Source organism: Macaca nemestrina, chromosome 2 (assembly GCF_043159975.1).
Source record: "Macaca nemestrina isolate mMacNem1 chromosome 2, mMacNem.hap1, whole genome shotgun sequence".
NCBI lineage: Eukaryota > Metazoa > Chordata > Mammalia > Primates > Cercopithecidae > Macaca > Macaca nemestrina.
The window spans coordinates 135273103-135289248 of NC_092126.1; the positions used below are offsets into that span (position 1 = coordinate 135273103).

Genomic DNA, 16146 nt, shown 5'->3' on the forward strand with positions numbered 1-16146 from the left:
GTGTCTCATCAAATAGTGTCACTGGGTACCAGTAACCTTTCTATAGGAGTACAGTCCTCTACTGGTTCTCAGCGGCACTCAACTATGGATGCACCTTGAAATTAATTAGGGAGCTTTAAAAAAAAATCCCAACACTTAGGCCTCATCCTATAAAAATCAAATCAAAATTTTTCAGAGTGGTGGGTGATGGAAAAAATGGGAACCGTACTTCAAGAACAGCATCATAATTGCATCTCTAATTTTGGGAAATGTGTACTCTGAAAGTACCCTAAAAATATATATACATATGCATATATATATATATATATGGTGGGGGATAATAAAGTTTATTTAAAGATCATGTTGTTACAGACTGTCATCTTTGAAATACATTAAAAAATCCTGGAACGAAGATCCATCATACAACACAGTGACTGTAGTTAATATTGTATACTTGAAAATCACTAAGAGAGATATTAACTGTTCTCAACGCAAAAAAAAAAAAGATGTGTGAGGTAGTCCATACATTAATTAGCTCAATTTAGCATTCCACAATGCATCCATATTTCAAAACATCATGTTGTATACCACAAATAAATACAATTTTTGTCAATTAAAATTTGTGAAAATGCTGGAAGAAACTGAGTTCTCTTTAACACAAAAGGAAGTACTGAGAATTGACAACTTTGGGGAAGATATCAGAAGATGAAATACTAATTCCAAGGATATTATCAGAAAGACATAGCAACACGGAGATGGAAACACCATAAAAGGTTGTCGGTGAATTGCACAGGGACCCTTACTGAATACCAGAAGTGTCCGGCTTTTAAAATTAAAATGGCCCCCACCTTTAACCTTCTAAAAATGAAGCTAGAAAAGGGTGATGAGATTTCTAATATTGAAACCAATGAAGAGGAAAACCAGGTTATATGTTTGATCTATCACTGAACTGACTTCATAAAAGGCTCTAACAAAAGAACTACATGGAAATACTGAGAAGAATGAAGGTTCTCAGCGAGATAGGAGGGTTTACAGGAAATAGTTTTGGCATAAGCTTTTCTATGGTTAAAAAAAAATGTTGCTTTTGATAAAAGGCAGAATAAAGTCAGAAATGATAGTTTTCACGAAAGTCAATGTTCGCAAAGAAATCCGAAGGTCCAATAGGGTTTGGGCATCATCTTCTAGCACAAGATTTCTGTCTACCTTAGAATGAAGGGAATTCATATTTTCAAAGTAGACTGCGGATTTAGGTTTTCTCGTGTAAATTTTCATCTTGCCTTACTTTGTGGAAATTCTGGTCTATGAAGTCCCAGCAAGTGTGTGAGACGATCCTAGGAACTGGAAGAAACAACATTATAGTTTTTTTTTTTTTTTTTTTTTAAATACAGGGTCTTGCTCTGCTACCCAGGCTGGAGTGCAGTAACACAATATCACGGTTCACTGCAGCCTTGATCTCCCAGGCTCAGGTGATCCTCCCACCTCAGCCTCCGGGGTAGCTGGGACTAATGGTGCATGCCACTGTGCCCAGTCAATTTTTCTTTTTTTCTTTTTTTTTTTTTTGTAGAGATGGGGTTTCTCCATGTTGCCCAAGCTGGTTTCAAACTCCTGAGTTCAAACGATCCTCTCGCCTTGGCCTCCCAAAGTGCTGGGATTACAGGTGTGAGCCACTGCACCTGGCCAATGTAGCCTCGAAAGTCTTGAATATTATATGAAAACAAAGAACAAAATTGCCAGAGTGCGTTTCTTTACTCATAATTCCCCTTGTTGAAGTTGAATTTTCTTCAGCAAACTTGCAGAGGAATGTTTCTTGAACACAAACTAAACAACCAAAAATAATACTTTTCTGATCAAGTTTGGTAATTAGCACAGCAAAATCCCATACATTTATGGGACACATTAGCTCAAGGGGTAAAATTACATACAATGTGCAATCATAAGCCCTGGCTGAGTCAATAACTACAAAACGGACAGTTTCTGTGTTTGGAAATGGTTGGTGGGTTGGCATGGGCAAGTTTAGTCAGTTGAACACATTTCATAAACTGTTTACTTGCGACGTTGAAACCATTTACAATACTTGGTGGGTTTTCAAGGCCAGCCTACATTGGCATCACCATGTGGTAGCACCTAGCACCCTGCCTAACCACCCGAGACACACACTCCCATCACTCTTTGCCAAGTCAATACACTTAAGTCCCATGAGTCCATTCCTGATTACCATCAGTTTTGCATGGCATCCTTTTCCTTCACGCTCCAAAACCCCACTGATTTACACATTGTTTATTTTTTGAACTACCTTAAAATCCATGCAAACAGAATTCTGCTGTATGTAAGATGAAAATGCACATATCTCTGGGGCTATTTTACCAACCTTGGGGTCTTTCTCCATGTTGGGACATAGCCTATTTAGAAATCTGCTTATAATAAAAACTGACAACACCCGTGACAAAAATAAGGATATACTATTAAAATAAAATGATATACAGTACTGTCATTATTCTGATACAGAATTTTCACACAGCAATATTGATACAGGTACAAACGGCAATCCATTACAATCGACCTTTCGGTTACAAACAACGTTTAAATTACAACTTAATACCGATTTTAAAATGGTAATCAGTGTTGTGCCAGATTAAAATAAATACTTCCTCTTCAAGTGACATTTTCTAGAATATCTCTAAGTAGGAGACTAAGAAAAAAAAACTTTATAAAAAGAAAAAGAAGTAAACGTAATCTTTCATTTTTAGAAAAACCCAAACCTAGAAATCTGGACTAAATTAATTTAGCTTTCCATTCCTTCTGTCCACACACCAGCCCAACAGCAGAGCCGAAGTCCTCTTGAGTGACAGGTTTAGGAAGGGTCTGGCAGCACTCCCAGCGTCCACGCCATGAGAGGAGTTTGGAGTGTCAAGTTCACATATAAACTCTTTTCACTATTTAAATAGCCGGCAAAAAGCTGGATTCCCATCAGTGATTCTGCCATCAAACTCAAAGAGATAAACCTACCACTTTAAAATGCAAGAGCAGGGAAGAGAAATGGAGAAAAATAAAGTAAGGTAAGGGCCTTGAAATTCTTTGAGGTGGAAGAGGCAAGGGACCAAAAGTTGTATGTATGTATGTATGTATGTATGTATGTATGTATGTATGTATGTGTGGCGGGGCACAAATGGGGCTTGGGATGGTGAGGAAAAAAAAAGTTTCTCTAACAAAATATCAAATTCCTATTTTCCTCATTTTTGTGAAAATGGGTATGTTTTTGACATTTAAGAAAAAAGCCAAACCAAACCAAAACACAAACAGGGAAATGAAAACCAGTTCCACAATGCCTTACACTTTATATTTCTATCCAAAAGTAAAATTCCCGATTAAAAAAAAAATCATTTAAAACTCAAAGATAAAAAAGTTACTTGGAAAGTTGAGGAAGCAAAAGCATTTCTTTCTGGCACATTTTTTGTTTGGCACAATCACAAGTAAGACTTTACAGATAAGATGTGGCTATTCACATTTGGTTTCTACTTTAAAGCGATTACTTTCGGGCTAAACAAATAAATCGGTTAAATGAAGTCCGTAAACAGGCCAAGCCTGGCAGACATGGGCAAGTGTGATGCATCCTCCGCCCAACAAATGGAACCTAAATAAAAAAGAAAATGGAGTCAGAGCTGGAAAGGTTTCAAAAACAAACACACCAAACCATTCTTGAGATAGCTATTTAAATAACAACTAGTGTTTACTGAGCATTAACTACCCATTAGGCAATACGCTCAGTACTTTTTATTTATTTATTATTTATTACTTTTGAGACAGAGTCTTGCTCTGTCACCCAGGCTGGAGGGCAGTGGCACAATTTTGGCTCACTGCAACCTCTGCCTCCCGTGCTCAAGTGATTCTTCTGCCTCAGGCTCCCGAGTAGCTGGGACTACAGGTGCATGCCACCACGGCCAGCTAATTTTTGTAGTCTTTAGTAGAAACAGGGTTTCACCATGTTGGCCAGGCGGGTCTCGAACTACCAACTTCAAGTGAGCTGCCTGCCTCAGCCTCTCAAACTGCTGGGATTACAGGTGTGAGTTACCACACCCGGCCTGCTCAGTACTTTTTATATGTTATCCTTTCCCATTCTTACAATCACCTTGTAAAGATGGCAAGCACTTTAATTGTACCCATTTTACAGATGAGAGAATGAGGCAAAGAGAGACTGGTATATTGGCCAAGGGCACTTATCTAAAACTTGAAGCTTGGCCAGCAGTGAGTGGGCCCAAGAGACCAAGCTTTTAGTCCTCAAGCTGTACTGCCTTTCACTTTTTCTCATTTATTTCTTTTTACGGTATCCTATCACTGAAGCTCCTTAAGCTTGAAGCTGGTATCATGGGCATGACCATGTCTATGCAATAAGCAAATATAAACTCACCATCAATGAGCAATATATAAATTCATACATGTGCACACAGATGCCAGGAGTCAAAATGCTGGGAAAATCTTTAAAAGGAACAGAGGAAAATCAGGGAAGAAGGCAAGCTCAATTTGCATAAATGGAACAAACCACGTAGCAGTGAAAGGTCTGCTTCATTTGAGAGTTACTCTAAGAACCCAGCCCATGTCACCAGCCAAGTTGGGTTGAGGAGGGTCAACCGACAGCGAGCATGGTGGTTGTCTGTGTCAGTGGCAAATGGTGTACACTCCAAATATGTATGCTTTCTAGAATAAAGACAGCAAATGTCATTTTCCCTCCCCTAAGGAATAGCACCTTCCTGAGAATCTGCCTGTCTTACAAGTTATATGGAGAAAGTTTAATCCCAGGCCTGGAGCGTCTGTGAAATCAGATGGCAAGTGACTCTGATTCAGGCTAAAGTGAGAGAGACGAGTGACTACAGACTCATATCTCAGAGATGTTTCCATAGTTTAAACATGGCAGAGGATGTGTTCTTCCTGCTTCCAAACTCAAATGCTTTATTCAACATCATTCTAGTGTATTTCTCATTCTGTTCCACCAAAACGGGCCACCCCACATCAATGATCTGTCCTTATGAGAAAAGCTGAAATGCATTGTTTAGATGCCTTCCAGATAGATTTCTTTGTATATATCATATAGATATCGACATAGATTACCAAAGCTGTCTACAGACAGTGGCAGAACCATTCCAACCTTATATCGGCGCTGAACTGATAGGACAGACCCAACTCTATGGTAGTGCAACAATATAAAGGCTAATTCTTCTGGGCATGTCTTTCGGTGGTACCACACTCGCATTCTTCTTACCTCCTTTTTCCTTTTTCTTCTCTTCCTCTTTCTTCTTTCCTGCCTTCCATTTCCAAAATTGTTCTGGAAGGGCCAGGGAGATGATTGAGATCAATAAATACAAAGGGAAGAAAAAGAGGCAATGGGAGGGCAGGGTATGTATGTAGTGAACTGGTGGAGCAAGATACAGCCAAGCCATCCCAGTTCCTCTGTCCTTCTGCTGTGTCATGACTTCCCAGGTTCTAATGACAGCATCTACATGCAGACATGTTCGCCACTGGATTAATATAGACTTGTGCTCAGAATGGTTCTGTCACTGTGTGTCAAAGGGAACACTGAGGGCTGGCTCTTTTGCTGCCACCAAGAACACATCAGAGGAGGTGAGTACAGCTGGACTGGCTTAGACAATTACAAGTGGATAGCATGAGAAGTGATCATCAATTACCTTTATAGCCCATTCTGACGCTGAGACCTTAAGTTTCCTTTCTGCCAAGCCTAAAACTGGTACATGGGCCAGTGATTCTCAACTAGGGATGACTGTGTCCCCAGGGGACATTTGGCAATGTCTGCAAATGTCTTCATTTGTCACAACTAAGGGCAGGGAGGGGGATGCTCTAGGCATCTAGTGGGTAGAGGCCAAGGATGTTGCTAAACATTTTACAATGCACAGGACAACCCCTACAACAAAGAATTATCTGGCACAAGATGTCAATAGTGCTGAGGCTGAGAAAAACAGACACAGAGAGCAATATCCAAGTAAAAGGAGCCTGAAGTGTGTCAGTGAAATACACCTATAATGAGCATGTTAAACTGTTATAAACGGAGATCACCAAGTATGTTTCTTTCATTTACCCATTCGACAGATACTGAGCGCCACCTTCATACCAGGCCCTATCTTAAGTGCTGAGCATACAACGATGAGCAAAACAGGTGAGGGTGCACATCATCGTGGCGCTTCCCTCTTAATGATACAAGACAGAACACCAGTAAAATTGTTTCAGCTGCTTACGGGTGCTCACAGCCTTCTGCTTTCTGCATCGTGACACTATGATCACTCTCTGGACTGTCACATGGGGTGGGCAGTACCTTGGGCCTGGTAGAAAAGAAAAATCATGTGGATTGTGTGCCATGGGTCAGTTCTCAGAAGGCATCATTTATGAATGTCATCCCAAACCTCAGCACCAGATTTTTGCTTTGTCTGAGACAGAGGTAAGTGACTTCCTTTTGAGGTGAAGCAAAGGTCCTGGACTGAGATTACTCAGCTAGGAGGGAATAATGCTCATAGTCAAACACAGTCCTGCTTTCTTCCAGATATTGCTCTCTTCTCAAATACCACCAAGCCCAGACACCAGACTCTCTAAAGAGGGGACCATATCCGTTTTACTCATGAGCATATAGCTCTTAGTCTTGTACACAGAAAACACTCAGGAAATACTTGCTATGTGCCAATCACATGCCCTGCAATGCCCCACAGAGACTAGAAGCTCCCCAAAGGGCAGAAATGAGATGACCGTCTCAGATCCCGAGGCTCCCCTCACTACCCTGCCCAGCTCCGAGCAGGCAAAATGTAACTCACACCACCAAACTCAGAGATGGACTCACCATGAAGCCCAAGAGGCCAAAGCCCCTCTCTAGTCCAGGACCTAGAGGAGGGACCCTGGTAGTGTGTTCACGAGGTCATCTGTTTTTGTGAAACTTTCAAAAAATACTTTGTAATCTTTAAATCAAGGACACCGAGACCGTATGAACATCAATCTGGATCTGCCTGAACTGCAGGGTCCTTGATACTGAGGTGCTTTTTTCTCATTCAAACCCAGTTCACTCAGATCTGTGAGCTCCTAATGACAAAAACCATGATTCCTTTTCTCTTTTCTTTTCTCTCTTCTCTTCTTTTCTTCTTTATTTCTTTCTTTCTTTTTTTTTTTTTTTTTTTTTTTTTTTGTGAGTCAGAGTCTTGCTCTGTTGTTGCACCCAGACTGGAGTGCAATGGCGTGATCTCAGCTCACTGTAGCCTCCGCCTCCCAGGTTCCAGAGATTCTCCCACCTCAGCCTTCCGAGTAGCTGGGACTACAGGAACGTGCACCCACGCCCAGCTAATTTTTGTATTTTTAGTCGAGAACGGGTTTTGCCATGTTGCCCAGGTTGGTCTTGAACTCCTGGCCTCGAGTGATCCGCCCATCTCGGCCTCCCAAAGTCTGGGGGTTACAGGCATAAGCCACTGTGCCTGGCCAAAAGCCATGATTTCTGATATTATACACTCAGTAGATGCTTGTCAATTTCTTGACTGGCCCATTCACTTCTAGATTTACAGACACTGAGTGACAAAGCTAACAGGCGTGTCTCATAATCACAAATGCATGAGAAAGTGCTTACGGAAGATGCACACCGGAACCCCTTAGTCCAAACTTCATGGTTTACTTTAGAATCAACCAACACTCAATGCAAAGTTTCCAATAGCCTAGAATTCCAAACAGCAAATTCTAGAAGTTACCGAGGCAGAACATCCAGCACTTTGAGAAAGGATGATTTTTACTCTTTTACAGCACTTTTAAAGAGAAATTAGCACTTATAAAAGGGCAACATGAGGGATCGTTATGGCGTGGAAATGTTTTGTGCCTTAACTGTATCAATGTCAATATCCTGCTTGTAATATTGTACTATAGTTTTGCAAGATGTCACCACTGGGAGAAACTGGGCAAAGAGTATGTAGTACCAAAGTTGAGAAAAACCTGTATTAGACTAAAGCCTATTTCTGTCTTGTAAGCTCTTTTGCTGAATTGAACCTATAAAACACAGCTATGATGCTATCCCAAGAAATAATAATAGACAGTAGCTCTTGACATCATGATAGGAAAGATGAGAAAATTAGCATATTATGCTTTCTTCCCCATCTGTTGCAAATTTTTAGTTGCATTAGTTATATTTTCATGTTTTAAATTTTTTTTACTTAAAAATATATTAAAATTTTAATAACTTCATATTCTGAAATTATAATTATGTTTACAATGTTTTGTTATAGGCTGGTTCTAAAATAGAAACCACTAATAATTTTTAAAATATTAAGTTAAAAAAACAAATAAGTACCAGATTTTTATTTGAATTTTCTTCCTTCAGAAAAGGAAAATATATTGGTCAACTTTTAAAGTGAAGTTTTTAAAAAATCCTGGTGCTAAAAATGTTCACATAAAAAGTGCAGCAAAATTTAAAACAAGATTGTTTGAAGGAAACATAGTTGTTTAAACTGAACAAATTCAGAAAACAACATGCAGTAAAAATTAAAGTATTAGTCACATAATTATTGAACACTAAAAAGTGTTTAAAGCTTTCAAACCTAAACATTAGTCAAAATGGGAAGGAAATGGCTAATCTTCTATGTAAACTTTGGAAAGTAGAGGCGTTAATAGAAACGTTGTTGTTTTGTTTTGTTTTTTAAACAGAAAGTTTCTTCTATAGGCATGATTCAGTAAGTCATTCTTAACTGTTAAAAATGCACCTGTAATCCCAGCACTTTGGGAGGCCGAGGCGAGTGGATCACAAGGTCAGGAGATCGAAACCATCCTGGCTAATACAGTGAAACCCTGTCTCTACTAAAAATACAAAAAAAAAAAAAAAAAAAATTAGCCGGGCATGGTGGCAGGCACCTGTAGTCCCAGGTACTCGGGAGGCTGAGGTGAGAGAATGGTGTGAACTCGGGAGGCAAAGCTTGCAGTGAGCTGAGATCACGCCACTGTACTCCAGCGTAGGTGACAGAGTGAGACTCCATCTCAAAAAAAAAAAAGAAAATTGAGAAAAATGAACACCTGTTAAAGCTATTATTTGCTTTAAAATGTGTTTAGAAAATATGCATACTGTGTTTCCTGGGTGAACTCATATATTTTATTCTATCTTAAAATTATCAAATATAAAGTTCAAAACTATACAATTATAAAACAATAGCCTGTCAGGGACTGTAAACTCTACAAGTTAATTGGTACATCTTAAATAAAACAGTAAACTGACCTCGGTAGCTATCAACTCCTACCTATGGTTCTCAGTTTCATTCATCAAATACTGTTCACTTGACCCAAATAAACAGATTTTTGGTGGCTAATGACTAAGCTGAAACAAAATGAAAAAAAAATCTATATAGTGTCTGCATTTTTACTGTCTACTAATGAGCCATTAAACTTGAGAGCATAATTGAATACTGTATATAATGTTCATCAGAATGTACTGAGGAAAGACTTTTTCTTTCTTGAGTTGTTTTGAAAAGACTACACAGCTGAGAGATATTCTGGAAGAAACTAGATTTTTTTTCTACAATAGGTAAATTTCATCTGGAACAAGTAGCAACTCTGGGACCTACTCTTAAAATAGGTCATCAAAATAACCTTTGAAAATGTATTTGAAGACAAAAAAGCAACCAATATGAAAAGTTAGAAAATAAAATTCCAGAAATACATTTCAAGTGAGCATCTGAAAACCATACTCTGTTATTTAAAGATTTCATTATTGGATCCCTGATAAAAACAAAATCAAAGAGATGTAGCCAGGCTTATGAAAGAAGACTGCATTTGTTTACTTTCCAAATTAATCTTGGACTAAACCTGAAATTGAAGTTATCTAGGAACTGGGGAAAAAGAATTCGGTTCTCTTTTAAATATTGCAGAGGACTGGAACACTCAAAACTATCGGATGGCACAAACTCCCAGTCTGAACTGTTATCACTCATTCCAGTGATCATTCTGTCTCTATTATCCAAACAAACCAGTTTTGGTTAATTGGACTAAAAAGTGTTCAAATGAAACCCAACAACTACTTTCATGGAGGTAGAGGCGTGTAATGATTAAGACCACATAAACAATAGAGTGTCACAAAGAATAAAGTTGAGTGTCTCTTGTTTACTCACGGCCTGTGTTGCTGAACACCTCTGAGGCTTAATGTTGTGTATAGGCTTGTTGTATTAAATAAGAAGTATATATACAACATTTAATATAGAGGATCCAGTATGTCACAGGATTTAACAAGGTGCAATTATGATTGTTATTAACACAAACATAGTTCCACGGGAAGTGTCACTTTTCCCTTGTTTTAGTAAACAGGCTACGTGATTCTAACATCTAGGGCATGTGAAACTATACTAATACTGTATAAAAACAACACAATTTTTCTTTTTCCAGACAGAGTCTTGCTGGAGTGTAGTGATACAATCATGCTCACTGCAGCCTGAAAATCCTGGACTCAACTGATCCCCCCCGGCCCGCCATCTCAGCCTTCCTGGTAACTAGGACTACAGCTATGTGCCACCATGCCCAGCTAATTTTAAAAAATGTTTCTATAGAGACAGGGTCTCACTATGTTGCCCAGGCTGGTCTCAAATTCCTGGGCTCAAGCAAACTGCCTGCCTCAGACTCCCAAATTGCTGGGATTACAGTGTGAGCCACTATGCAAGCCAAAAACAACGTAATTCTTAAAGGAGAAAGTTAAGAGTAAGTGTTTCAGAGACAATGACTTAAGTGTACAAAAGATAACTCATAATTCAATAAGGGTGTTGAAAATAACAAGATCAATGCTAAACGCAGCTGGGCCAGTGGCCCCTCTTCTAGGGAAGTTTGGCATTGAGACACACAACTAACACTTTAAACCTCTTCTGTCCAAGAATAAACAATGCATGTCATGTTTTTTAATGACAGTGCAGTCTTGCATGGTAAAACCACAGGAGGGATGGTTTAAACGTAACAGGAAGCATTTCACAAGGCAACCACAGGAAAGCCAAAAGCAAATTCAGTCTTTAGATAGGCCCAAACTACTGGAATCCACATTACGGCTTGCAGAGCTAGACCTGGGTCAAGGGGCCACAATTTCTTTCATTCTGTTCACTCCGAGGAGGTCAAAATATTAACTATTCTCTGGGACTGTCGAGTACAGGAAAGATGTTTGGCTGTATTACATTTTAAAACCCTAAATCACATGTGAAAAAATAAGACAGAAAACGGAATTTGGTTTGCTTTGAAAACATTCTACTTGTTTTTAAAAGAAAGTATACAATGTGTAGAAAGAACACTCTGAAGAGACTGAGCTCAACCTCTCGCAAACCACCTGGCCTAGGACTTGCAATGCCTCTGGAGGCACTTTACTGATGGGAAAAATGCGGAGGTGGAACCAGAGGAAGGCAACGCAACCTGGCATTGCTGGGGGGCTCTGTTGAGGCCTCACAGTGTTTCAAAGGTTTTTAATCAGAAGGCCAAGAACTCTCCAGTTCCACATGCCTTCTGCCTCCCACCCACCCGCTTCCTCATATAATGTAAACCTTCCCGACCCCTGTAGACAGGTGGGTCTGCAACCCTTGGGGACACAACCTCTCAAGCCCTGTCCAATCCTGCCATCCTATGATCATGCCATTACTGTTAATAACTTTTCAAAAGTGTTGTTTAGGTCACTGTGATATTGAGTTGACAGATAATACAGCAAGTTGGAAAATTAAATATCATCAATCTCTAAAATTGTGAACAATGTATCCTGTAGGTAGAGTCAAAATATAGAATGTTTAAACTAACATACAAGAGTGACTGTATAATCGATTTTCTTAAAAAAACCCAAAACGCAGAGCTTATGCCTTATCAGTAGATCTAATATTAAAAGCAGTCTTTTCAAGAACTTCTATACTCCGATTTCTGCAAAGATGCATACTAAAGTATAATATATATTTTTGTTCTAAATAAATTCTAAGCAAATTCATGTGTTGGAAATTATATTGGTAAAATGCTTCTAACACTATGAGAGCAATAACATGAAAATTATCACTGGAATAAGAAAGACAGAGGATACAATTCTTTGAAATGAAAGGGGAGAGGAGAGGGGGTAGTTTTCCACTGTTATCCTTGCTAACGTCCAATATTCATTTGTTTGCCGAGCACATTACCCGGTCCTTCATGTCATACAGACCTTGCTCGCAGTTATCACAGTAGAACCACCATGAATACAAATATATATATATATATATTATACTAACTTTACGAGTCAGTGGATGGCAGCTGTCTCCCAGTTTGCCCATAGGTGTGCAAATCCTTATGCTCTTAACCCAGATACTGACAGCACAGCACATGCCTCCACCACATTGGGAGTCCTTGTCACAAGCCTGAAATGTAATAAACAAACAGATAAATATAGATAACAGGAAAGACTCAGGCTAAGGAAATATATAATTGGCAGTGAAAATTCCCTTTAAATATCTAAACACTTCAACTTTAATAATCACATATATTTTAAAAAATGATAAGCTTCATTTACTTGTGTATATCTACAATACAATCTGATCAGAATAGCTATTTCTTATTTTTTGAAATTGGGCTAAATTCTAGCCCCTGGATTATGAAAATCTTAAATAAACATAAGATTTTTAAAAAAAATGAAATCAGCTCTCTTTTTCCAGCGCTTTAGGGCTGAATTGGCTTTGAACTTGAAGAACAAGACTATATTAGTCTTACACTACACATGGCCGTTAGGAACTACATAAATCCAATCACAAGATTTTATGACTATTAACTGCAGAATACACTGGGGCCAATTTTAAAAAAGAGATTTAAATAGTCTCTAAATCTGGCATGAAACACTCCAGACCCATAAAGGCACTGAGGTAAATTTTAGAAGTGCTCATTTTCCCTTTCAAATATTTGCATTTTGGTTCATGAGACTTGACGTTTCTCATACCACTGACTTGCTTTTTCATCATTTTCTCTTTAAAGAAGTCTCATAGGTTGAGAATGGACAGACCAAGATGCTTGCCTTATGTTACTCTTCCTTCAGGTGAATAAGCTGCAAAGAGCAAATTACTGGCTTAGGATAAACATATATGCACATTACAAAACCAGCTAACAATCCTGTAAGATCCATCAGTTTAAGAAATGCAAGTGACAGGTGCAATTGTCAATAGTAATTACTCAAGGCACCTGCTTTCAATATAAAAGTTGTAAATACATACAATGAAACAATGGAGGAAACAATGGAATGAAACAACTATGGAGGAATTTCCATACTCTACTAAATAGAAATAAATAATGAAGCCTAAATTTGTTTGCATGAAAATGGATCTGAAGAACTATTATTCTTTCCTAGAACCAACAAAAAATAGAATGCTTTGTTTGAACCGTGGGCAGTAATCTGTTTTGCTAGTGATAAGATAAAAACATCCTGTACTATATATGTAAGAAACTAAAACCTCTATCATTTAGGCACAAATTTAAATGTATAATTAGTGGAAACAACTAAAACAGTCCTTCAAAATTCTTAGTTTTGAGGACAGTCATAACTTCTCAAGACATAAAAATATGGGCACATTCTTCACATTATTTCTCATTAAAAGTAACCAACCATTTTACTTTAAAGTTCATTTACTTCCCTCATTGGAATATATCTCTCAGTCTATCTAAAACAAGTATCTGGATAAAAGGTAAAAATTTCACCTTGAGTTTTTGCATTCATCTTGAGGTGTTTGGATTTTACAGGACAATATATAAATGTTTCAACTTTCCAATTTTTATCTGCATGCCAGAAATCATGTAAATGTAGCCATTGCATCCCATAAATAAGATGTCTAGTCAATGATCTTTTACAATATAGTTTTAACAAATCTATGTGGGCATACAAATCAATTTCAAAATACCTACATACACTACCCAAAAAACTGTAGATGTAAGATGGAAGTTTTAGCCAGTATTTTATTTCAACAGATGCTCAATACCCTGAATTTTGAGGCCCCATGAGTTTTTTTAATGAGACAATCAAACATCTAGCCAAAATCCTTTAAAATTCAATCACCTGGATGTTTAACATGCTATATACAATATATCTTGATAAGTTACTGAATTTTTCATTTGAATCCAGATGATTTCTGTCATAGAGACATAACTGCAGTTTATTGCACTGTTGCTTTAGAGACATTTAAAAAAATTCTCTTTTTGTAACACTGAGTTAAAATAACAATAACAAAAACAGCACACATAACTATATAATAAGCCCAGTCTAAGCCTCTCTAACAGATAGACAGCCAATGTGATAAAATTTTATTTTGTAACAAAAGCTTCAGTTCTTGGAAAATTTACAAAGAGTTGCACAGGTTTATATATTTTTAATTAGACAGCTGTTTCCTAATGCCCTTCATCTTTAACCCATTGCAAATCTATTCAGATAGTGTTGTCCTGTGAATGGAACAAAAAGATACTTATATTGCAAAGGGATCTTGGGCTCAGAGGATTAGGAGAAACTTTAAATGAGCCAGCAGGAGAAGAGGGAGAAAAAAATCCAATCATGTTTCAATTCTCATGTATTAGAAAGACCTGCAAAAACTTTTTTTCAACCACATGGACTGGCAAAGCTATGCAAGTAATTGTTTTAAAAACCTCTTTTCTAATAAATATCACAGAGCTTACAGTTAAAAATCTGTTGGATATATACAAATGCTGTCATAGCATAAGGACTTCCAAAATTCTATAAACCTAATAACTAATATAGAGAAAATAGGACTTGATTTTCTCAAGACAATGACATTTCCTTTAAAGTCAAATGTTATTTTATTATCTAGGTATCAACATTTCAAACATAGACATTTTATGTAAATCCTATTATGTGCACTTAAATATTTTAAGTAATTTAATGAAGGTGTGAAATAATTCCTCGCTTAAAAAAAAAAACAGTAAAGAAGTTGAACAACCAGGAAATGATAGCAGTTTCGCCTTGTTAATGTAAACCAGACTATTTACTATTGTACTGCAAACCCAATTCTTCAGATCCACACAAAATTGTTGGGAGTGGGAGAGAACCGAACTAGTTCCTGCTTACAAAAAAGACGAAGACATCTTTAAGTTTAAACATCTACACAGCAACCTACTCCATCATTATGCTGGAGCACTGGAGGTGCTTTGCCAGGAATTAGAAATTTAAAACTTTTATGGGGAGACCTCAAGACCCTGGCGGGGAAAAGCCCCGGAACCCAGAAGGAAGCGCCCACAATTGCCTTTCAAAGCGCTCACATGGCCCTGGACCAAGCGATTTCAAAGGGTTTCTGCGGAGGACGCATCGGGAGCAAACTCTTTGATTGTAGGATTAAGACTCTGGGCACTTGGGGAATTCGTCTTGGTCCTTTGCATTTCAGGAAGGGGCCGTCAAATTTTAAGGTTCGACGCTGGAGCGCCTCCAAAAGTACTTGAGAAGACTCAGAGAGAAACTTCTTTCAGCCTAACAGAAGAAAAATGCGAGGAGTGAGGCTGTGGGTGATGAGGGAGAAGTAAGTGGGAGAAGGTGGTAATAAAGGTGGTGGGCGACATCCTTGTCACTTTTTCTTCCAGGACGCGCCCAGTGTCCCCAGCCGTCTGCTGCTTTTGGATCTGGGCATTTTCCCAAGCGCACCAAGGGGCGAATGGGGCAGGTGTCCCCACCCAGGGCGACCCTCCCTTTGCCTCTAGCCTGCCCTTCAGGGTCCCGTCCCAAGACCCCTGGGCACATCGCAGGCGCGCATCAGGGGCGGACAGGTGCGCCAGGGCCGCTTACCCCGGTGATCACGGCGGCGTCCCCGACGCGGGGCGTGAGCAGCAGCGGCGGCAGCAGCAGGAGGAGCAGGAGTGGGGCGCAGCGCGGGCTTCTCATGGCGCCCTCGGGACTGGGCGGCCGCCGGAGGCGGTTGGGGGCTCGGGGCCGGGGCGCGCTGGGTGGAGCGCGGAGCGGCAGGCGGACGGGCGCGGCGGCTCCCGCGAGCCTCGGGGCCGTTATAAAGGCTAGCCCCGCCGTGACTCACGCCGGCGCCCGCCCGGCAGCACACGCGGGGGGCACGGCGCGAGCACACGCCCCACGCCCCACGCGCACACGCGCGCCCGCCTGGGCCCGGCCGGTTCCCAGACGAGCACGTGCTGCGCGCGGCCCCCCGCGCCCCCGCCTCGGGCGCCACGCAGGCAGCGCTCCTC

At 39.6% G+C, this 16146-nt stretch overlaps 1 protein-coding gene across 2 annotated transcripts; it reads right to left on the minus strand.

The window, feature by feature from the left end:
• Nucleotides 1–1982: 1982 nt before the first annotated feature.
• On the minus strand, nucleotides 1983–15895 carry LOC105479580 (prokineticin 2). 2 transcript variants are annotated; one of them, XM_011737602.2, is made up of 4 exons: nucleotides 15737–15895; nucleotides 12204–12329; nucleotides 5234–5296; nucleotides 1983–3610 (listed from the first exon to the last, which is right to left on the minus strand). In XM_011737602.2, exons 1-4 carry the CDS (start codon nucleotides 15830–15832, stop codon nucleotides 3506–3508), a joined length of 390 nt encoding a protein of 129 aa, XP_011735904.1. In that variant the 5' UTR covers nucleotides 15833–15895; the 3' UTR covers nucleotides 1983–3505. The 2 variants fall into 2 exon arrangements, with proteins under 2 accessions (XP_011735904.1, XP_011735906.1); XM_011737604.2 differs by lacking the exon at nucleotides 5234–5296 and having other exon boundaries at nucleotides 15737–15894.
• Between the last annotated feature and the right edge of the window lie 251 nt (nucleotides 15896–16146).

What these genes read in the sequence shown, in the direction of transcription:
- LOC105479580 (XM_011737602.2), bottom strand. Translation starts at nt 15,832, where the DNA reads ATGAGAAGCCCGCGCTGCGCCCCACTCCTGCTCCTCCTGCTGCTGCCG. An exon ending in GCCATCCACTGACTCGTAAA is followed by an intron (nt 5,297 to 12,203) that starts GTTAGTATAATA and finishes TGGCCCTTCCAG; the next exon opens with AACAATTTTGGAAATGGAAG. An exon ending in GAAGAAAAAGGAAAAAGGAG is followed by an intron (nt 3,611 to 5,233) that starts GTAAGAAGAATG and finishes TTTTTTATTTAG; the next exon opens with GTTCCATTTGTTGGGCGGAG.